The sequence below is a fragment of the Wasmannia auropunctata genome, unplaced genomic scaffold, assembly GCF_000956235.1.
Source record: "Wasmannia auropunctata unplaced genomic scaffold, wasmannia.A_1.0 LD335963.1, whole genome shotgun sequence".
Lineage (NCBI taxonomy): Eukaryota > Metazoa > Arthropoda > Insecta > Hymenoptera > Formicidae > Wasmannia > Wasmannia auropunctata.
In genome coordinates, this window is record NW_012026927.1 from 146,772 (window position 1) to 170,501 (window position 23,730).

Here is a 23,730-nt window from a genome sequence, read left to right on the forward strand (position 1 = left end):
TGTGTATTTTTAATAGAACGGTTGAGTTGAATACGATAAATTTTTGTTCAAACAAAATAGTTTAGTTAAAAAATAGTATTTTGTTTATAATAGTAACAAATTATTTTGTGTCATTGTAGTAATGTTTAGTCGAACGTATCGGACTAAATATTTTGGTAAAATAAAACAAACTTTGCGTTTTTCAACAAATTTTTTTTCTCAGTGTACGTATCGAAATCTTTCTTTCTTTCTTAATATTATCTATCGATGCGCCCGCTCGAGAATCAACGTGAAATCCCCGTTTCTGCGTCTAGGAGGAGTTTTCGTGGTCTTACTGTGCGGCTTGGCATTCGCCGTGCTCATAGCGATTTTCGAATTCTGTTACAATTCCAGGAGGAATGCACCGGCGGAACGGGTGAGTGTGCATCGATCCCGGAAACCAATGCTGAAATTCATTTCAATAAATCGTTCAGCACGTTCACGTCGTACCGCTCTATTTGTCGACGTCGGCAGTTTCGACAAAAACCAATCGCGCGCGTTTAATTCTCAAGCCACTTTTCGTTGCTTTACGTTTGTTGTAATCCTTAAAACTAATGAACACTGAGAGAGAGAAAGATATGCATGTGACTGTATGAACGCGTAAACATTGCATGACGTTCTCTGAACTTTGTTTCATCGCTACATCATGGATTTCGTCGTATCAGCATGAGCTCATCGTCCATTGAAGCATGCCGCTCGACTGCAAGCATCCCCCCAAACACAGTTGCGAAAAAAGGTCCGTTCCGCCATCGAGAGAACTTCTTACAAATTCGTCTGCTTCAACACCCGCGCTCTCTAAAACGTTACGTTAAATTTACATAACATGTATATGCGTATGTCGAGTATAAAAATACCTCTGATAATTTTCTACCGTCATGATACAAGATGCCCTGATATTAACGAAAAATTGAAAATTTAGAATTAATTCCTGCTAATATCTATAGTTAATGTAATAAATATTTGAAAAAGATCGACATCTTTTTTACAAATTTTAAAATTTGACATTTTTTCTTAATTAGTCAAATTACATAATAATTCCATTAAAATAAAGTTCTCTTACAAATTGGATAATTAATATATCTTTATATCATTATTTATTTTCACCTTTGTATCTTTTCAGTAGTTTATAATTCGAAAAATATTTAAGGAATAATTCTTATTCACTTCTCACTAATTTTAGAATGTCTCCCGCATCACGATGTATTTTAAATGCGCCTTCTCTGAATTTTCTTTTTAATACTCGAGTCATTAACACGCGCGAATAATTCGTCGTTGTGGATGCTGCTGATGTAGCAAAGGCTTCCGGTCCCTACGACGCCTACCTCCGGCTCTCTTCAGGGAATTTCTCAAGCTGTGCAACAGCAGCAGCAGCAGCAGCAACAACAACAGTGCCAGCAGCAACATCAGCAGCCACCGAATCAACAAGAGTCGCTTTGCTCGGAGATGGCACGCGAGCTCTGCCGCGCCTTACGCTGCCGCGCGTCGTCTCGACGACGGCGTACTTGCGACAAATGTTCTTCGCACGTGATCGGCTACCCGCCGGACAATCCCACTGCCACCCCCGTGAACGGGATGAGGTCGCAGGTAACGGCTGTCTCATTAGTTATCATTAATCTACAAGCCGACGTTCTCACGGATTATTAACTCGAGTTAATTAATAAGTTCGTTTTTCTAATCGTAAAATATATGTACACATATCTTTTATAAACAAAAACTTATCTGGACCGTTGGAGCCAAAATTGTGTTGTCTAGCCAAAATATCTTAAGAAATATAAAGTTTTACTCGAAAATTATTCTGCGGTTCTGCTTATCGCGAAAATTCATTTAACTCTAAAAATAAAATCTACAATCTGAGGTAATATCGTACACGATATGCTTTTTAGACGTCGAGATTCAAGAACGATTACAGGGGCCAAGGTATTCAAAATCTTTATATTTAAGATTGTCTTAATTGCAAACTTGAGATGCTATACCTACGGTCGTTTCATTGGCTCGATCGAGTTTTAAGGCTAAGACCAGGCTTCAAATAATCTTAGATAAGATCGGGCTGTAAATACTGCTATGAAAACCTCGCTTCTCCATTAAATTGATGTTGCTTAAGCTTTATCCGAAATCAATTTTATATATCGTAATTTCATTCAAGGGATAAGTCTCTCCCTCTCTGTTACATCGTTATTTAATTATATTTTACATTCACCGAGCTTTTTATGCTCCTACGTTTATTAAACCCATAATTGCATTCAAATGTTCTTTAATTAACGTGTATCTGGCAAGCGGATTTATTTCCCGTCAGGAAACGGGCACGAAATATATTATCTCTTCATTTCTTCTTGCGAATGATTTGGTGGTGCAAGATAACAGTTTTACTGAAGAGATTAAAGGATCGACGGAAATCCAATTGAATCTTAACTATAGCGTTTTAAGCAATTAGCTGCTGAAGTTAAATCGAAAAATCGTGTAAAAATTCCATAAATTGCCGATAACCGACGGAGATTAAATATGCTGAAAAATTGAGTTACATATTAAATAATGAAATAAAGTATAACTTTGTAATATAACAGTGATTATTTGAGAGGTTCGAGACATTAGTCAAATTACGTGTAAAAAAAAATCCCGACCGCAAAGATCGTCTGCAACATTTTGAATTCCATAAATTTCAAACGGGCGTGTTATTTGCACGAATGCTGCGATGTTACACTCGTGTAACTACTATATAATCATTACGTAACTGTGATTGTATTACAGAGGAGCAACCTGGCTGTACCCGTAGTCGAACTGCCCCCACACATCCACATGCATCATCACGCACCGCCGCACGAGTATGACGGCAATTAGACGGGCGTTATTAGCAAGACCAGCACCACAACGTTATAATCGTAAACCAAGAACAAGTACAAAGCGTCTCGCGAAAAGCAATTATGACCGATTTGTTGATAGATTTCCGTCGCCAGTGCCGGAAATTCACGGTAGGCATGTTTGCACAATATTAATAAAGACAAATGTTCCGTCGTTTCGACGTTCGCGATTACGAAGAAAAGAGCTTAAACTGTATTTGTAAAGCAACGCGTACGTCGCTTTTCCGCACATTTGATAAAATCCGTCGAGTGAGAGATCGACGCTATATACCGAACTTAATTGATAAAATGATACAACGTGGCTCTCTAAAGTGGTTTTTCTCGTAGCCGCGAGTTTTGTACGATTAATCAATCCGCCGGACAAGTATAATCGTCCCGAGGTAGCGAGCGTTCCGGCCGCTTTATTCGCCCACTTTAGAAAGTATTCAAATACGTTCGTGGTACCGTGATTTAAATACTGTCAGGATACCGCAGAAAAATCTTAAATTAAAAAGTTACGTACCAGCTCGCATGCATATTAATTCTCGGCTTTGCGAAAGGAAAATTCTCTTCGTTACGACGCGATCGAGATGGACGTTAATCGTTATCGAGATCGACGAGTTAAGTGCTTTAAAAAAAAAGTTAATGCTATTTCGCCCCGCGACATTTTAACGTAATAATTAAATACATAAATGGATCGTGAATTTTTTATCCCCGAAATTATGTTTTCATTGAAAAATTATTCTACGCCGAGATCCTACGCGAAGCATTTTAAGCGCAATTTACGATGTACAAAATGAAGAGGGATATTTTTTCCCCATACTCTCCTCTACTCTTCTGTTGTTTCCGAGGAAGGTGAAACTTATTTGGTGAAATAGCTTCCCCCGAGATCTTTTATCTCCGGCCTATAGGGTTTCTTTTTTTTTATATCGAGTCTTCAATCGTCGCGAAGCGATCAGCGCGAGATATAGGAATCTATATGGCACTCTCACGTCCCAATTCTAATTTAACTCGACATCAGTTCGATCAGACGAGAGTAGTATGCTGAATCTAAGACGATGAACAACCCTTCCGTCCTGCGCTCGTAGAATTAAATCATCCAAATTATCTACGATGGCGATTAGCGGTATCTCTAACGAGTAACGTTCGTGCTACTCTCACGAGACCATAACGTTCGATCCATGCACAGAAACACTGTTTAGACACGCTCTGTAAATGCGTTCACTTTTTACCGAGAGGCCGCCTAAGGTGTAATTGTACACGCAAAGTATTACTGTAAATATTGTGCCGCGCGAAGGAAGCAGCAGTGAGATTCGTAATGGGACTATTTTATGCAAAAAAAAAAATGTGGCTGAAAGTGAGTAATCGTTATAGCGCTAATCGAGTACAACTTAGACGTTTGGTGTCATGTAACGTGTGCTGTAATATGCTGATAGCCGGCGAATAAATGTATGATGAGAGAACGATCATTATCTTCATCCTGTAATCCTCTTCAGGCATCGCAATAGCTATCGACAATTTTAAAAAAATAATTGAAGTTATATCAGTGAAAAATATATTGCGATAGATTTGTTTTTCATCTTGGAGATTGTAAATTTTATTTCAATTTAAGATTGATCGAGCTAATAAGATTAAATATCACAAATAAATTTCAAGAGCGCCTTCTACTAATAAGATTAAAGCCAGCTAATCGATGTTGCAGAAATCATTTTTCTGATATCATCACTCTGAAGAATAGTGCGTTTCAAAAGTGCAACGGCGAGTGGATAGGCTCTTGGATATCGAGATGGAGAATGCACAAGAAAACGCCACTGTTGACCTTTTTTTATATAACATCATTTATTAAGGGATAAAATAAATGACAAATAACATATCTCACTTATATGAAACTATAATATTTCTTAGTGTTCATTATTTGTTATGATATAAAAGAAATCACATCATATACGACCCCCTTCCCCGGCCGCGCATATGGCGGCGACCGCTCGAGTCTTGTACGTACGCGATACACGACGGAACCGACCTGCTTATCGCCGGGGAAATACGCAAAAAAAAAAAAAACAGCGAGAATTCCTAAATGAGTCTCGTAAAAGAGATCCGCGGGCTCGCGCCGGCCCGTGATAAGATTAGGCTTCGACCGCGATGCTTAATCGAATCAACATGACCGAGATGTTACGGCGAGCTTCGCAAGCAAGGAATTCCTTCTGATTCAACTTTATCTCGGAATCTCTTCCTCGTCGGTGAAACTGACGGATTGCTATTACAAAGGGTGTTTTTTTAATTTTTAGCCGCGTCTCTCGATCAGGTCGAGGTCTGAAATCTAGAGCGTGAAACGAGAAAGTCTTTTCTCGCGTCTTTTCAGCGCTCTGAAATCTGGTCACCGAGATCCGTTGATGTACAATCGAAAAAAACATCCTCAGTGATAGTAATCCGCATTATCGTTCAAAAGTGTGGGGGAAGGGGGCCTAGTCAAATCACTTGTAATTATCACACAATCATTCCCGATAACGTGGCATGTACTATTTTAATATGCTTTTTGTGACTTTCGGAGGTGGACCGTTCTCTCGGCTGTGCACAGCTTGTGCACTTCTTTCTCTCTCTCTCTCTTTCTCTTTCTCTTGCTTGCTCATTCACTCTTTCTCTCTTCTCTTTGGGAGCTTGAACTGACTCGAGACAGCTGGACGAGTTTAGAGCCGATTCGACATATAAATATATACATACACACTCACACATACATATACATATATATATATATATATATATATATATATATATATATACACATGTTCATTTTAAATTCTTTTAAAACTCTTTACTTTACGTTCGCATATATTATCTTACTCTTTTTCGTCAATTTTTCTTTTTCTCTGTGCTCGTCCACCTCCAGGATTCTCACTATACACTTTACCGAGGCGTCAACTCGACTCGAAATCCTCGCTCTGTCACGCGTGCCCAAGAGAGAAACAGCAATGAACAAAGGTCAGGCGAAAAGCAGAGCACGATCACGGAGCATGTACCCCGAACCGCTAAAGAGAACGTCTGAGTAACTAAAGTTTTTTGAATGTTGGAAATATTTAAATAATGATACCGTGACAGAGGCGTCCATGACGCATCTCGTGGACGTTTGCAACGATGTTTCGCTATATGTGTGAAAGAAAATCACAGATCGCGCTCTGCTTTTGCCCGCTCAATCGTCTCACTACGTACAAAATCTCGAATTTCTTCCACACCTCCTTTCTCACTCTACCTGCTTCTTTTCATTCTCTCCCTCTCTACCGTGCCCCTTAGAATTATCGCGAAATTATAAATCCGCTCTGATGTGTGGCTCGCCGCAGCGGCATTCGCGTGCAGCTTCGGCGAGAATTTCTCGCACTTCTCAATTTTCAAGAGAAAAAAAAAACAAAGAAGAAAGATATGGAGCAGAACGTCGTTAGACGTTACAACTTCTGTCTGTCTCGTTACAACGACGATTCTCTTTTTCTCTTCAAGCCTCGCGCGTATTCCTCCTTTCTCTTTTGCTTCCCTTTCTCGCTCTCTCTCTCTCTCTCTCTCTCTCCCTCTCCCTCTCCCTCTCACGATTATTATATTATGAGATCAATCCACGTATACGATTATCGCGAATATGCTGCAATTCGTTACCGCCATCTCTTACATCAATCAAGTTTTCATTATTCTCTTTCGCTAATCGTAAAATAAACCATGTGAAAATTGACGAGAACGAAAGGATAGTTGAAGATAGAATAAAAACTTAGAAGACTGGCACATTATTATACAAAATAAAATAAAATACTAGATAGCGTTGAATAAATAATGCAAACGATAAGTATATGAAAAAGCTGCGAGATAGAAATTTAAGAAGAAAAGTGAAAAAAAAAGGAATAAAGGAAAACGTTAGAAAGAACAGAAGGAAAGTAGAACTACGATTTCCTAGCACGTAGCTCCCCTCGGATCATGTTAAATCTTAAGTAAAATCTACTTTCTTCTTACGTAACCAAATGTATTAAAAACACATTGTTATTAGTTTTATGTAAAATTCGAAAAAATTAACACAGCTCTCGATGTGTTGCCGATGCGATCTTCGGCGAGGATGTATACTCGTTTCTGAGAGCGTACACGTTGCGAGGTAACTATTCTAAAAAACGCATGAACGAGTAGGTATTTACGATGATTAACGAACATTCACTCAATGGTGGCTGGTACGACGCGCCGGACACGTGTACGCATCGAAAAAATCCTATATCAACGTACGCTTAACGCGGAATAAAAAAAAAAGAAGTTACGTAAAATCGTGAATGCCGAAAATCGTGACGCTTACAAACTAAACGCGCGAAGAATCTGGTTTACCGGACATATACTCTGTACCGATACTCGGGACACGTAAAGGGACAATCAAATATCATAAAATATTTCGCGAGTAAAACATTTCGAACATTTGCAGATCGGTTCAGAGTAGAATATGTTTTTTTTTTTCTTCTAATCCTGTTAACGCTGGATGATGATTTGGATAATATATTACTAGAATTCGAATGATCACACAATGGTACTTCTTGCATAATTCTTTGGTTTCAACTGTGCGGGTTCTCGTGTCGCGAATGTAATTACGAAACGATATACAAATCCAATAATTTTGATCTCTGACGACGGTATATAAAGTTCGTAAATTAATCATCGAGAACAAAAGAGATAAATAGATAAATAGAAATGAAAGAGAGAGGAAGCTGAAGAGAAAGAGTTTACGAAGTAAAGCCTAAAATGAAATAATTTAAAAAAGAGAGAGAGAGAGAGAGAGAGAGAGAGAGAGAAACTGAAAATACTGTCATTAGCACGACGAATTGCGAGCGTTTGTCGCAAAATCGCGCCACCCTTCCTCTGTCACCACGCGCAAACAGCGGCAAAATACGTTACACAAAGCGAAGAGAGAAAAAGTTCGAATCGCCAAAAGGTTATTGGTTCTGCCGACTCGACTAATTCCATTCCGGCGAGATGAACTGCGAGCGACGCAAACGTTTCTTTTTTTTTCTACTTAAAACTCTTGGTGTGATATGTGGAGACGTCGCCTAGGGAAAAAAAAAGGAAACGCGTCGCTCTGTTGGTCGAAATGTCTCGCTGTTACTATCCACATTTGGTTCCGCGTCATTCGGACGAATCCACGCGTGCTCCCGCGTGCGTCGTACGTGCGTTTACGCTTGCTAATCACATTTTGGAATACGACTTCGTTTTCACTTCGGAACGCAAATCCCATTACCGGAGTGAGAAATGTCATTCGGCGTCACTTAAGACTAGATGAGTACGGCCAAGAAACGAAACCGGTGTAATCTCGACAAATCCAGACATAGAGATAAGAATTATCACTATGTTTACTCGCGACGATTGATTAAAGTATAGAAAAGTGTGGATTACAAAAACTTCCAAACCAAGATTTTTAACGATGTGTTTGTAGGACCACGATGAAAATTCCATTATTTCGTAAAAAAAGAATATTTACTCTTTGTTATATATATTAAAACAAAATTTTATATAATATGTATATGTATATACATACATATATGTATTATATAGAATAAATTCAATATATACTAAATATATTCTATATTTACATATATACGATAAATAAAAATTTTATTCTATTTTTTTTTTTGCAACCCTCGGAACCTGAGTAAATTATAAATTTACAGAAATTGCACCAATTTCAATTTTCTTGGCGCGGATCTTTCTCGCTCACTGTGCGCGCCATTTACAGTCGATCGTTCACCGAATCGAGATCAAAGGATCACACGTTCACGGGAGAACAAGTCCCGCATTCCAAAGTACTGATTATCAACGTCCTTGAACGTGCACGCAAATAAATCGATTATCGCGCCCGCGCATACGCACGCACACGTGCAGCACAGTTACATAACAAAGAGACACCCTAATTACAAACGCTACAGGTAGAATCGTCAAACTTCCAGTTAGCGTGCAGCGCACTGCATACGTTCGCACTCGCCACTCGCGCATTCTCTCTCTCTCTCTCTCTCTCGCTCTCTCCCTCCCTTTCTTTCGCCGAGTTAATCGTAAATATGCGTTATATATGTATCTATATATATATACATATATATATATATATTCGCTTTTTTATGTGTATGTGTGTATACATATATATAGATATATGCGATCACAGAACACGTATATTTCGCGTGTGATAGTTTTGTGCCATGTTCTTTTCCGCGTGTATATGTGTATGTACGTGTGTCGGTTTTTTTGTGTGTATCTGTGTGTGTCGTTTCTGTATATACCTTAACAATCTATTATAAGAATTTGATTTGTTTAAACAGCCTCTCCTCGATTCTCCTCGCACAACACTTTGAAACACCGAACGAACGGCGTCCCCGCACGATCGCAATCAATCGCCGAGGAAGGGACAGGGCTCCGTCAGCCGTGCGTCGCGATTTCTATCGCTTTATCAAGCTCTCTCTCTCTCTCTCTCTCTCTCTCTCTCTCTCTCTCTCTCATTCTCTCTCTCCTTCTCTGCCTCTATCTCTCTCTTTTCTCTCCTCTCTATATAGTGTTTTATTATAGAACGCTACGCCGAAGGCATCGAAATTCGTTGATGAGCGCCCTCGCGCACGCGCGCGCGCGCGCATAAATATCGGGCGTCGAGAAATTGGTGTTCTCGTGGTGTCGGGGCTTCTCTTCTTTAGCGCACGCACAGAACTCGGGCCTAATCCCGTACCACGCGGTTTCTCCAAGCCTACACTTTCGTCCTCCCCGCTTTCTTCAAGCGCAAGCCATCGGTGCAAGAGTCGGAAAGAAGATCGGTACAGCGGTCTTCTTTACTTTCGAGACACACCAAATGAATTTCCCTCCCCCACTCGTGTGTGAAGCTCGTACGCGAGCGCGACTTCTCTCATCGCTAATCTCAAGGTGGAAAAAGCAGCCTAGGCTTTTAAAAGATGGTGCAAATGGATCAAAGCGAATTTGCAACGACGCACTTCGCGTTCGGCTAAACGACAGCGGCGCGTCATTTCCTCGGTAAATAAACACAGCCGATAGGCATTGCTTCTCTCCGCGGTCGCGTGTGCCCGTGACACACAAAATCTGCAAGCGCGCATGCACGCGGCCGCGGATCGTCCTACAGTCTAAGGTTTGCTCGACACACGCGTATGATGAATAAGTAGATACAATTTTACGTTAGCTCTTTCACGGGTCGTTTGTTTGTTTTTTTCTTTTTCCTCTACGGGCTAGGGATCGTCGAAAATGAAACGAAGATAAAACGCATTACATACATATACATATATATATACACAGCGCGAAAGACGATCTCTCTCGGTTCTCCGACGTTCGCGACGACGCGACGTTGCGTTCGCACGCGAGAGGATCCGACGTTCCGATAACTCGGGGCGGGCGCACGTCATCCGCAGGGGAACGAGAACTCGGAAAGAAGTCGGGTCATATCGGATCCGAGGCAAGGGTCCGGATAAGATCGCGGTGACGGAATTAGAGTTAATAGATTTTCTTAATTTAGCCTTACGATTAATTTTTTTTCTCCACCTCTCTCAACAAGCCGGGTCCGGCACAAAAGAAGAAACGAAATGTCCGCGCGGAGCTACGAATTTTTTTTTTTCTCCTGCTCGATGGATGAGTGCGCGTTGCGGCGAATGCGTTTTTCCTCGGCGAATCGCGCATTAAGTTCGAAATTGCAAACGCAATAAGAAGGGCGTATATTGTGTACGTATGTGTGTATGTGTGTGTGTGTGTGTGTGTGTGTGTGTAACGTGTGAAGTTAAAAGCGCGACTCGAAAGCTTCTAAGGCGAGAGCAAACTTTTTTTTTTTTAAACAGATCTGAAACGTAAACGAAACGCACAAATAACAGTCTGCTACGATGTCGAACGTAGAAAAATACAAGTGTCTATGTACAAAACAAATTATAAATCTTTCCTCTTCTTGTCATGTCTCCCCTGTCTGTTCGCACAATTTTCTTCCTCCGTTTTTACGAGCTCCTCCTTCACGATCTCCTCGCGTATACCCGCGGAGAAGCACTCCATTCCTCGCCATCAAATATATATATATATATATATACTTTGTTACGCGAATAGACGGAACGTGCGCAATCGACGTGTGTTGTTGGATGAGCCGCACGAGGAACGCCACGTTGGCCTCGTCGTTGAGGCGCCGATCGGAAGGAATCGCGCCGAGAGCGCAGCTGAATGGCCAAATATTACAATCCTCTTCCCCACCACAGCATCCCCCTCTTCTTCCTCTTGCTCCTCTCCATTATCGCCTTTTTCAGCGCTCGCTGAAGTACTCGCGACTCGTTTTGCTCGCTATCGCCGCGATTCACGAGTCGACGGCGAAGCGGCCTTTATGATAGCGCGTGCATGTTGTGTTGTGTGATGTTTTTTTTTTCTGTATATAAGACTCGATGATATCGCGCGCTCGCCCTGTGTGCTCCTTCTATTGCCCGCGCGCGGGCATGAGACGTCCGCGAAGTCTACGGGCATGGGAGCGTGGCGCGAGAAAACAAATCGACAAACTGCAGACTGACAGACAGCAGACAAACGAGGGAGCGACGCGGAGCTTCGCTTTAGGTCATATACCGCATCACGGCACGAAGGGCATACAGCAGTTCCGCTTGCATGCGAGCCTCTAGAATCATCAGGTTCACGTGGACCTGGAAAACAAAGGGGAGGAAAGGGCAATATTTAGCAACGTCCAACATTCGTTTCTTCGTCGCAGTTCATGCGAGAATAAATTTTTATGTCCCTTTCGTTTCATCATGATAAAACGCTTCTTATCACAGACGTTAACCGGCTAATTCCAAATGCATAATGCGTTTCGTGCGAGCTAATCTTGACTTTCTATCGCGAGACTGGTAGCAGTTATTTTCAGCCGAACAGTGCCAAGTATTTTATATTTAACACGTTTTAAACTTATTTACATAAAGCGCTGTTCATTTAAATTTCCACAAGATTCGTTCCCAAGTGGGAAACGCAACCTTATTGCACTATCAAAGGAATCGTATGTATCTTGATTAAAATAATTTATTTTTAAAAGAATTACATCGTTTATCTTTAAAGAATCATTATAAAGATGCGATCTCCTTTATTTCTCAATAAAGGAGATTAATTTAATTAAGTTGGATTAGATTTGATCAATTTGAAAGAGAGACATTTCTACCTACCTTTTCACTGTGTTTGAACTCCCTCATGACGCGATCGTAATCCCTCTTTGTGACGCGCTCCGGATAGCAAACGGCGCTCTTGATGAAGGTTTTGAGGCTACGCTCGAGCAATTGATTCACCTCGTTGTAATCGTAATCGTCGTGCCTGATGCCGAACATACACTGTATGTAGTTCCAGATCGCCCGTCTGAAGCGCGACGTGTCGACCTTGTTGTGCGTGCCCATGGTGTAGTACGTCAGATTGTACGCGGTCTTGAATTTGTCGTCGAGGAGATTGCCGACGTCGTTGTACAGACGATTCACCAAGGAGTAACCGTGATCGTCCCAGGAGTAATCCTGGACGCGGAAGGTCGGTATGTCGTTCAGCTGACCGCGCTGGAAAGAAAACAATACATAGCGTGAGTAAAAAAAACAAACAAAGAAGAGGACGCCGAGAGACGGGAGGAGAACGTTGCATCGACAAAAAAATGTCTCGCGGACGACGTAAAGAATTACGTTGCGAAACGAAGGAAGTATATATACTACGGGTAGCAACCGGCGAAGCGACTTTTTTTTTTTTTATTACCTCGCGCATTAACGCGTGGCGTAAGCCGCCGGCGCTGTGTGTGACTGTGTGTGCCCCGCCTTCGTAGCCTATCTTAAGTCAGCCAATACACAACGTCGTCGCGCGGTAAATATTCATAGTAGTTACGCGAGCGCAGCCGTAAGCGCCCGTATACGCGCGGAGCCGAGGCAGCCGGGCTTAAATATTCATGGATGAGCCACACGCTACCTTGGAATATCGTCTTTCGGCTCTAATCCATTACACACTACTTAACTAGACGTTACAAAAACAGCGGACGCGCGCGCGCCAGGAATCATCGCCGCGCGTTATTGAATAACATGAGGGTCGCGCGGGTAACATTGACGTTATCAACATAAATGGATGAGCCCAATTAAGATACAATTGCGGACTTTTTCGCAGTTACGCGAGCGCAGTAAAGAAAAAAAAAAAGAAACTGATCGTCGTGAGAGAGGCTCACCTTGGCGAAATCCTGGTAGATGAAAGTGGGATCCTCGATGAATAGACCGATATCGGAGTCGAGGACCGAGCTGCTCCTCTGCGGCGCCGCCGCCAGCTCGGCCGATTGCGACTCGACAGTCTCGAATCTCTTGGAGAGCTCCTCCTGCGTGATCTGATAGGACTCGGACTTTTCCGAGAGGCGCTTCATACGTTCCATCAGGGTCTCCACTCCGACCTCCTGCTCGCCGACTATGCTCGGCGACGACGGCGGTGACGGCATATTTTCTGTAAATCACATATTTTTTGTGTAATTTCAATCTGTAGAGTTACATAATATTTTTTATTAACATTATAAACGTATACGAAAAAGCGAATGTATGTATATATGTATTGATATCTAATTTTATCTAATTTTATACTAATTTATAATCACATCGCGTTATACGAAGCGACGTTATTTGCAATATTGATAGGTAAACTACGTACCAGTCTTGCCGTCTCCGTTGGGGATCTTTTTAGGGCTGCTCGTGAGCTTGTCTTTGGCAGGCGGTATGTTACCACTATTGGCCTGGATGTTCTCCTTGTAGTGATGGCCAGTTATGTTATCCAATTCCTCGTTAATTCCGCAAGAAAATACGAAAGACGATAACGAGTGGAAGTGAGCTAATAGGACTATCGCATGGACGACCTCCGCTAAGGACCAATTATCGTCTCCTTTGGTCAATTTCTGGAAATACAGAGCCGCTCCAGTATTGCACTCCGCCAACGTTCCTCGCGAACCATCATTTGGATTCTATACATGCGAATCCCGAATCCCGAATGCGCGCTTACCTCTATGTGCGACTTATTCAGGAGCCACGGTCTATGGGCTAGAATCTTGTTGATCTCGTAGAGATCTTGCAGCTTCCCCGGGATCGATCTCAGGCCCTGGAGCCACGAGGAGTCACCGCCCTGAAGAAGGAACTCCCTCTTCTGCAGGTTTATAAGGTAGCTACATTGGTGCCTGCCCGCAGCCTGAAAATTACATAGAGATAAATCTCCAAACCTGTTTCCCGTACGATCTTTATCTCACTCGTATCATCCGCGACCCTCAATGAATGCCGCCCTCAGAAAGGCGTTTCTAAGCGTAATCGTCTCCCCCTTACGCTCCACTAGGGATTATTGTCCGTTTAAATCGTACGTCGTTAAAAGGCATCGCATAAATTCGCTCGTTCTCCCGAAAGGGGCTGTAACTCCGGGGCGCGTACCGTTAATTGATTGATAAAGCGCAATTGAAATGCGCACGTTTAAAGGGACGAGATCCATATGCGCGATACAAACGTTCCGCGTACATACGAAACCGCGCCTCAGACGTTTTTCAAAACGTCGCGCAACGATAATGATGTAATATAATTACAGTCTAAATCAATGCGCACCCCGCGCTATATGCATGATAAATCAACTAATTTATGGCCGTTATAAGCTTCGACGGTGCAGGCCTCTCGGTAATCTCGATTATCGCGCGCGCTCACCTCCAGGCCGTACATCACAATAAGTGCAGATATATACACAGGCCTGCAGGAATTAGCTTGCAGATAATGCCCGTCGATAAGATACTACCCGTAGGGAAATAAGGGCGGATAAAAACGATTGCACGAAGCGTGCACGCGCGCGCGCCCGAAAGCAATTTCGTCCCGCGAGGAATTTCTATTCGCGTATTGAGAGTGCCCCGGGATGGGCGTCGCGTGCATTATTGCCGTCGAAGCACGCGTGTATTTGCGCGCGCGCGCGTCCGTGTGCGGTATCGCGCATCTCGCGCGCGCGATAAACGGCGGCGGGGTTTCCCGTCCCACAAAATTTTCGAGGACGAGCTTCGGAGTTATTGGCTCGATTTTTGCGGGGGAATGGGTGGGAGGGGAAAGGGGAGGGGGAGGGGGGGACAAGGCTGCGGGAGCGGGCGGCTTGCCGTATGCCGTTTTTCAATAACAAATTTCGACCGGCGATAGGCGAATTGACGGCGACGTGATGATGCATCGGAGCGCAAAATTGCACGAGAGGTCGCGGCCGCCAATATCGCGCGCGTTATCACGCGCACGATCATTTCCACCACGTGACGAACAGCAACATCCGTTTCAAGGATATATGCACTACGCTCAATCCTCCCCTTCTCCTCCTCCTCCTCCCGACCCCTCCTCCCGCGATGAATAATCCCAGATGAGTCGTCCATAGATTTTCGCGTTATCGGTCTTATAATTAATAGCGGAGGGATTTTAACCGAGAGAATTCGTGTTCCACGAGCGTGGTTAAAGGCAATAATAAAACCATCAATATCAATGATGAAATAACGCGCGTTAGAAGTACCATTGAAAATATATACATGCAGGAAGAGTTTATATGAGTTCAACACTGACGGGCATTTACCGTTTTAAATACGCTAACAGTTTCACGTTGCAGCGTACTGCATGAGGAAACAGACGTTAATAAATGGAAAATTCAACTTAATGACGCGTTTAGTTACTCCGCCGGGGGAAAAAGAAAGAGGAAAAAAATCTATTTTTGCAAATGTAACACGAGTTTCGCGTGGGCGACTGTTATTTGAGGTTTAAATTACCTAACGTGAACTCGGCGGCGATCTATTTATTCCCGCGTGACTAACTTTGCAAAGCCCCGCGGGTATGAAACGCGTCAGTTTAGCACCCCCGACTCGTCATTTCGCGAACCGGGGAATCTCACGTGGGCGTCGGATGCAGCACGATCCTGACAGAGACGATCGATCATCGTGACAGGACATGGTAATACCACGGTAAAGGGGAGCGGAAGAGCGAGCGCGAGTGAGAAAAAAAGACGAAATGAAGGAGAGAGAGAGAGAGAGAGATATATGACGACGGTGAAAGAAGAGAGTGAGGGAACGCGGATTGCGATGAGGTATACGCAAACAAGACATGTGTTTGCCGTGAGAACGGTAAATCGATCGATTTCAGAGTCACGATAAGAGGAGAGTTCGCAAATACATTTTCGCCTCCCTTAAGAATCTTATAGCCAGGATCTTCCCTGGGAAACGCGACGTACTTTTTGCCTCCCTCATTAATAATTTCACGCGTTCGCCAATCTGATCGCCGTGGAAAAAGAGAAAAATCGAGATGTGTCAGCGTCTATTATATTATCGCACCGATCAGCAATCGATCAAGACTAACGCCAATTCGTCAATTACGGAAATTTGTATTACTTATCGTTTCGCGCGACAATCACGTTCAGGGATTAACGGATTGTAATTATCGTGATCGACACACAGAAATTTGCCAGCGGGCGATACCGCGATCTCTGTTTTTTTTTTTACCATCGGGAATTATCGAGCGGGGATTGGGAAGGTGATAAAAAAAAATGCTGAAAGTAGTGCGTTATCGCGACGACAAGAATAACAATATGTGCGGACGACAATCGGTAGAAAATCGCGCGCGTTTATAACATCTCACGTTCGACATCGCGATATCGATATTCCGATATGTTACCCGTACAATAAATGTAAATGCAATCTCGAGGTACTTTTGCAAAAAGCATGTTTGGTTTCTTTTCTGAGTCGCAAATAATATACCGTTGGCATAAAGTTTCCAAGGCGTAATCGTACATCGATGCAATTTGCTCCTCGTAATATTTAGATTATCGTTTTTCCGCCGTGCTTATTGACTTTGGAATATATTATACATGGACAGCTATTAAGCTTATTAAAATAATTGAGATATGATAATCAATGTTGTCAAACGTTAATAATAGTAACAATTTTATTCTTGCATTGGAGTTAGAAGAAACGCGAATGTGAGGCGATTCACGATAGCAATTGATATTTATCTTGAAAGACACTCCTGTATATTTCTTATAATTTATTCTACATGAGCTCGATTTATCTTGTTCAGATAACGATTAACGAAATCATGTAACTATTAAATAGTTAATAATAGTACTAGAATAAATCAACAAAAGATGAATCAACTGTATTTAGTTATTATTTATATCTTCAAATCTTAACGTATTTTAAATATTAACTATTTCTCATATAATTTTTTATTAATAAATCCTTTTGTTGAGATTTTTATGTTGAGATACGGTTGATTTTCCCAGTGGCAATTTTCGATGACGAACAATCCGCAATGGTCGCAAATCGTATCCAAGGAATTCTGCGAGTCTACGCGCACCGAGCACAATGTTTACCAGAAAAGCTGTTTTTCAGATACCTTATCATTTTATCACACTCATCCGCGTGTACCGTCTAACAATTTACTTCGTCCTTGTCCGCACTTCACCGTTCTGCGAGATAAAATACCTCTCGATCGATCGTATATGTCGCGATGATATTTCGTGTATCACGCCGGCCTACCGATGTGCTTCTCGAGTTATCAAACTGAGATTGCTAGAAGATCGAGTCCCGAGATTGCGTGAAAAAGGCGCGAAAGGTGCGACAATTAAAAATGTATAATAAATAGTATAATAAATTTAGATCGAATTAATAATTATTATTAATATCGCGACATTAATTATTTTTATTGAATATTTGAATAATGTAAAGTTCTCGGATCTCGAGTCTCTCTCTCTCTCTCTCTCTCTCTCTCTCTCTCTCTCTCTCTCTCTCTCAAGGAAGTAATAAATAAAATCTGTCTAATGTGTTTGCGAATTGTTTAAATTATCAACTGAGTATAAGATCAAGCTCGTGCAATGGCTCACAACGACATCCGATCGCGGGCTGCGTATCATTCAAAGGCGGAAGCTGTAACCTCGATATTGTATCCTGTACAGATAGCAGTTTTACAGTCTGCAGTCTGGGATTTTGCAATAAACAAAGTCGGCTGCGGGCGCGAATGCTCGTCAAACAGCCGTTAACTCGACAATTCAGAGTAAACCAGTTTGCAGGAATCTGCATACCTGCTCTCGCGCTTATATCGCCGCCGTATCTAACAACACCGTATAGTTTCTCACTGGTTTTATACCTCGTGTATGCATTTACGGAAATATACATTCAATCGCCAACTATGCATTAGCTAATGCCAGCTGGCCTCCCCGAGAAGAAGTAAGATCTTAACTCGAGAAACGGGTTTCTCTGACAAGCCGTCTTAATTTTACAAGGAATGAAAACGCGAGCTAAAAAAAGGGGGGGAGGCAGGATATCTAATAAACTCGCTTCAAATTCAATTGAAAGCTGACTGTGGAAAACAGACAGGTTCGCTTTCACGAATATCGCAGAAAAAATACTCGAATACACGCTGAAAATATTTTGAGATTGTACAAAATATCCGACGTTTTTTTTTCAGAGAGGCTCATGAAAATCGTGCAATCTCGAAGATGCATTTTATTTTTGTAATAATTTTCGAGCACATTGCGCGAATTTGTTCTTACGATGCGAAGTGAAACCGGCAAATCAATTTTATCTCTCTGCCTGCGCGCGCGTTATCTAGACAAGCCTGTTTCTCGCACGAATCTTTATTCTGAGCATTGAATGATAAATGACTCATTTATTTAAAAATATGGGCTTGCCCGATTCTTACATGCAAAACGTCGATTGAACATTCTCCTACGTTATTTATAGTCCACAAAAGACTTATGCGCTTGCGCAAGCTTCCGTTATTTAAAAATTAAATCATCCGAAGAAACTAATAAAAACCTACCTTAATTGAAAAACAAAACATTTATCTCGCCGTCGAACGTCTCTTTCAAATTTATGTCTTAATTATAATACAACGCGGTTGCGATTATTGGAAATATGACGTTTTCAAGATGAATTCTAACACGTTTACGTTCTTGCATGTTCAGAGAGAGAGAGAGAGAGAGAGAGAGAGAGAGAAGGTTATATAATTTCATACAACAAATGGCATGTTTTGATACAAAAATAGCTAAAAGTAAAGTAAACGGTTGCGTAGATCGTAGAGTAAAGATCATAAAGGAATAGTCAACGTTATTTTTCATATCTTCACCAATTGCTTTTCACGAGAACATGTGCGGCATTACGAAATACACGCGCGCTGCATTTACTCGATTTGCGATAACCTTTGACCCGGTGACCCGCTGTCGCTTGTCGAGGGTGATCAGGGAACTTAAGAGAAAAGATGAGGACACATCATCATCTCGCGAAGAAGAGCTTAGCTTCATGAGCAACAATTTTCTACGTGCATGAAAATTTATATTTAATAAAACTGAACAATTAACGAAAAAAATGCTTTCAACGAAAGAGCTTCTTAAAAAAAAAAAGGAAATGTCTTTTGTCTCAAATCCTACAGATTATTAAAATAAAGTTTCTATAATAAACAAAATAAAATTTTAAAGTTTACGATAGTACGCATCTTTCAATCGTTCCAGTTACCTTTCCTAAGATTGTTGAATTAAATGCAACGTAAAAAACGCAATAAAAGTCGCAAGAAAAAATTTGTTTAAAAATCAATTCATAAGACATAAAAAGTTCCCTGTTTGTACCTCAGATGTACCAAATGCAGCTTACAAAATAGAAAACAAGTATTTACCATAATGGCAATGAGGTGTCTGTAGTCGTAAGGAAGTGGACCGTCACCGCGAAGGATGAAATGCTGGGTCCGTAGGAAATGCTCCAGATACGTTGGATGCGAGGACATTACTCTGGAAACATGATCCAGCCTGTTGTTCTGTAGGAAAGCATCCATCAACAGGACATGCGTCTGCAACAATCAAAACATACCGTTGTAAACAAAAGCGTCCCGTAGATATACAGTAGATATTTAGAGATATATAGAATCGATAGATGCAACAGCAATCGATTGAACATTTCAAAATGTTTAATGTTAGTTCAAGAAAGAATTGCAAGAAAACTGATTTTTGTATTTATTTATTAAGAAATTTATTAAGAATACTATTTTCGTGAGAGCGCGATCAGCGTTCGCGTGCTTCTCCTCGAAACGCAAGAAATGTATTCGGCTTTCGAATTACACTTGTCGTGGCGGGTTTTCAGGTAAAAAGAATCTGTCTCTTCGCATTAGTATCCACGCAATAATTGGCCGGGCCCAATCATGTTGTTTGGTCCTAGCCCGTTATTTGTTCGCACGGGCCTCGGGCCTCGCTAAGTTTTCGACATTAGAAAGTACCGACATTCACCGACAGTCAACCTATTCACCTACGCTTCACATAACACCACGAATATTTTACATAGCATGTAAAAAAAAAAAATATATATATATACATATTTCTCGCAGCCTGTAACGTCAGTTCGCCGATAAACAGCGTTAATCACACTAATACGCACAAAGGGCGTTTAGGTGCGTTAATCGTAATATTAATTGCATAATTGCGTTTACGACATGTGCACAAATATGCGGGGAGGGGGGGGTGGGAGTGGGTTTCCGGATCATCCGAAAGCGATCCACGCAATCAGGTGTTTGCGTTGCATCATTCAACGGTTCGTCTTGAACTACTGCTGATTAATACATCACCTCATATATGTGCCTTTGTATACACGTCTCGCGAGAGATATAGGCACCTAGATAGATATCGGCATAAATTACGGCTCAGTACACTGGACACGCTACATAGAGTATCGCGCTTAATGACCGTGTTATACTCTGCAACGTGTGATTGCTCCTTAATCGATCGGGTCGAACAAACAGTACACACCAATGCGGAATTATTATGTGCACGTTTAATTGTAAGTCACAGGCAAAAGGCATTGCGCGAGAACTCGCTGCCGCGGAGCGCAATTGAGCGCAAATGATTGACATCGTTAAAAAAAAAAATATCACGGATAGCTTTTCGCGCACCCGCCGTCACGCGAGACTTGAAAATTCACAGATCAGACATTGCCTATTACGATAATTCCGTGCGAGGTTTTTCCAGGTTTTTTTTTTCTTTAATACTTCCTAACGTAATTCTAATAAACATGCAAACATTTCTCGACTTACAATAATTCATCGTTGGAAAATAAGCGGACGTGACTGTACGCGACTTGAGTCACGTTTTATCGTCTAATGCAATTTACTATAGATACAAGCCTGTTAATATTTATAGTTCCTGTTTACCAGTTTTTCTCTTGCGATATTGAAATCAACTCATCCATTATAAATATTCCGCCTGTCGAACTTATTAGCCGCACTTCCGCCGGTCGAAAGAGTTTCTGGTAATCGATCGATCGCTGACGCAGTCACATTGCGGATCGTTTCAACAAATGCTTCGAGGTAAACAGTAGGGTAAACAGTCGTTTGTCATATACATATCGCGAGTTGGCGCACGTGCCCGCAATTCGAAGTGGCAATGGTCTTCTCGTGCATGGAGGCCGATTAGTCAGCTCGAATTCTTTGTCCACCAGCGCCGCGAGAGATTCGTTTCACGCAAATGCGCGAATTGTTCATTCGCCCTCGAATCGTTTTCCCGCAGCACCACCACTTCCGCAATACGTGTAAAAACTTCCTCGCGCACAACGCGCTCATTCGGCTTTCTTACACGTACACATCCGCGGCACGCGGAGAGAAACGAAATTGCAATTGCGACTACGAATTCACAATAAAACTCTACGGAGAGCTCCAAACAGCTCGATGCGGGAACCATTCGGATGCTATATGCAAATTAAATTCTGAAAATCTGATGATATACGAGAACTTTCGCAGGGGAGCGATAGATAGCCGTTTCTCCTGTTTTTCAGAAGAATCTCGCAGTTTCTCAACGCTTCTCATCGATAACAAGTTCATTTCATAAGGCGCATTACTGTCATGTGCACGTCGCGGCCGTTAGTCATTAAAGCGTTGCTAATACATCAATACATTGTCTACGCCGCGTTATCGCGGCGCTGTTTGTTGGTGTTGCGAAAAATATTTCCGGGAAACTGTCTCATCGATACTTTTAATTGGTGATATTATGCATTCGACATATATATAAATATTGAAACGACGCGATAATAAATACTAACGTAGTCAGTAAGTAGATGCCATTTAAATAACTGTGCGGTTTGACTTTGCAGTTGCCACTGGTCGCAGAACGGACTGAAAGTGGTAAGCAGTTATGACACGAGTCAACACAAATGCAGGCATAATTTGTCCCACAATGATGTGGTCGACCTTGTAATGGGTCGCCAACCCGCGCGCGCGCACGCGTGCGCACACGCACCGCGAGAGAGAGAGACTTTTCAATCTTTTCACTTTGGCGCCGGCTTTCGCCAGGAGGAATATTAAACGACGCCCCACACCGGACGTATAAGCGCGCAAATGGGACACACGCACGTCATGTTGCGCATCCCCCGTTGCGTTATAACTGTCTCGCAAGGAGAGGAAAAGGAACTATCGTAAGACGACAACGGAACAACACCGTGTATACGTGACGAAACGCACCCGTCAAGGCGCGTTTCGCCTCGCGCGCCGCGACTCGTTCGAATCGTTATCGTTCCTAATCAGATTACAATTGAAAAACACCACAGAGACAGTTACATCGGGGCGTATTAACATATACACGCCTGTCTTCGAACGATCGTCGATCGCGGTCGATTTCACCCGAGCGATACTCGGCACAAGTAAACACAGGCGAAACGGAACGGGCACGGATAAATGCGCTTACCGGGCCTAGAATCATCGCCGCGGAATGATTAATCGACGGCTTAAGAGAGCGCGCGCCTGCGGCTGACTACTATTATTATTATTATTATTGTTGTACGTACATTATGGAAAAGGTTTGCCCATTGGTAGGAATATACCGGTCCCTGGTGTATTAAAGTTAGCCCATTGGAGTCGGTGTAACCGAATTTTGCGGGATTCTTATTCAAATGAATGTACCTATAGAGCAGTCAATAAATACCGCGAGTTTATAAATAAGGAAAGGAAACGAAGAAATATATTTTCCTCATACAATATTTCTTGCGAAAATAAATGTCAATTATTATTATGTTATTATTTTGTTTTGCAGAAACTATACGGTACCATTTAATTTAATTTAGTCGTGACGTATATATGTTCTATACGTAAATTTATGCGTAATGTTCTTACTTCCCGTTCTTTTTCTTCTTGCGTGCTGCAAAAGATCAAAGAGTTGTTTCGCGTTTTACACTTAGCAACATTTATCATATTTCTTTTATGTATTCCCGACTCACTTTTCTTCCTCGGGTGCGGAATTGAGTTTATTTTCGGCAACAATTGCGGAAGTAAACAAGGCGAGGGCGTTTCCGCTCATTTTCCGTCAACGTCGCGATTAAATCGACCAGGCGGCGACACGTGGGCTTTCGATTATAGATAACCGATCAATGTACATTTAATAACCGAAAGACTCATTAAGGAAGCTGGTGCCTCGACCGATCTATTATTACATGATGGTCCGGCGTTCGTTACCGCGAGAGAGAGGCCGAACTCGGCGGAAATAACAAATTACTCAATGTCAGTTAGCCGCACGTGGTGTAGCCGAAGATCGAGAGAGTAGTCCGAGCACTCGAGAAAATTTACTCGATACTTTTCGACAGGGATCTCAACGAGATCCCGCGCGTCGCTCGAGGATGTACCTTCCTCGTAGCTTCCCCTACCCCCCTCGAGAGATAAAGATCACCAGGAGAAATCCATATGTGATTAATTGATTCACGAAAGCCCGTCGCGGTGTCGAGTGTTTGTCCAGAGGCAATATTTCAATGGTCACATTACATTTTATTAGCAATTTTATTGGCTATTTTACTTGACATTCTTTGCGCAATCGTCGCAAGAAAAACGCAAAGTGATATTAATATTAATACCGACGATTATCCAACATTCATCATTTCGCT

The 23,730-nt window shown here is 42.1% G+C and overlaps 2 protein-coding genes across 9 annotated transcripts in view; one reads left to right on the top strand and one right to left on the bottom strand.

The window, feature by feature from the left end:
* Positions 1-4,315, top strand: part of LOC105455007 (glutamate receptor ionotropic, kainate 2-like) — a 122,342-nt gene extending 118,027 nt beyond the window's left edge. Inside the window, exons 17-19 of one of the 3 annotated variants that reach the window (XM_011698024.1) lie at positions 294-394; positions 1,312-1,602; positions 2,764-4,315. In XM_011698024.1, coding sequence (XP_011696326.1) covers positions 294-394; positions 1,312-1,602; positions 2,764-2,853 — 482 coding nt within the window. In that variant the 3' untranslated portion in view covers positions 2,854-4,315. Of the gene's footprint in view, positions 1-293; positions 395-683; positions 967-1,311; positions 1,603-2,763 lie in introns of those variants that run through there. The other 2 variants (XM_011698025.1, XM_011698026.1) reach the window with 2 other exon arrangements.
* Positions 4,316-10,068: 5,753 nt separating this feature from the next.
* The window catches only part of LOC105455012 (sestrin homolog), a 173,099-nt gene continuing 159,437 nt past the window's right edge, over positions 10,069-23,730 (bottom strand). For all 6 annotated transcript variants that reach the window (XM_011698035.1, XM_011698034.1, XM_011698033.1 and 3 more), the window contains 6 exons: positions 19,499-19,669; positions 13,848-14,030; positions 13,503-13,743; positions 13,036-13,301; positions 12,014-12,388; positions 10,069-11,503 (listed from right to left, as the gene is read on the bottom strand). In XM_011698035.1, coding sequence (XP_011696337.1) covers positions 11,417-11,503; positions 12,014-12,388; positions 13,036-13,301; positions 13,503-13,743; positions 13,848-14,030; positions 19,499-19,669 — 1,323 coding nt within the window. In that variant the 3' untranslated portion in view covers positions 10,069-11,416. The remainder of the gene's footprint in view (positions 11,504-12,013; positions 12,389-13,035; positions 13,302-13,502; positions 13,744-13,847; positions 14,031-19,498; positions 19,670-23,730) is intronic.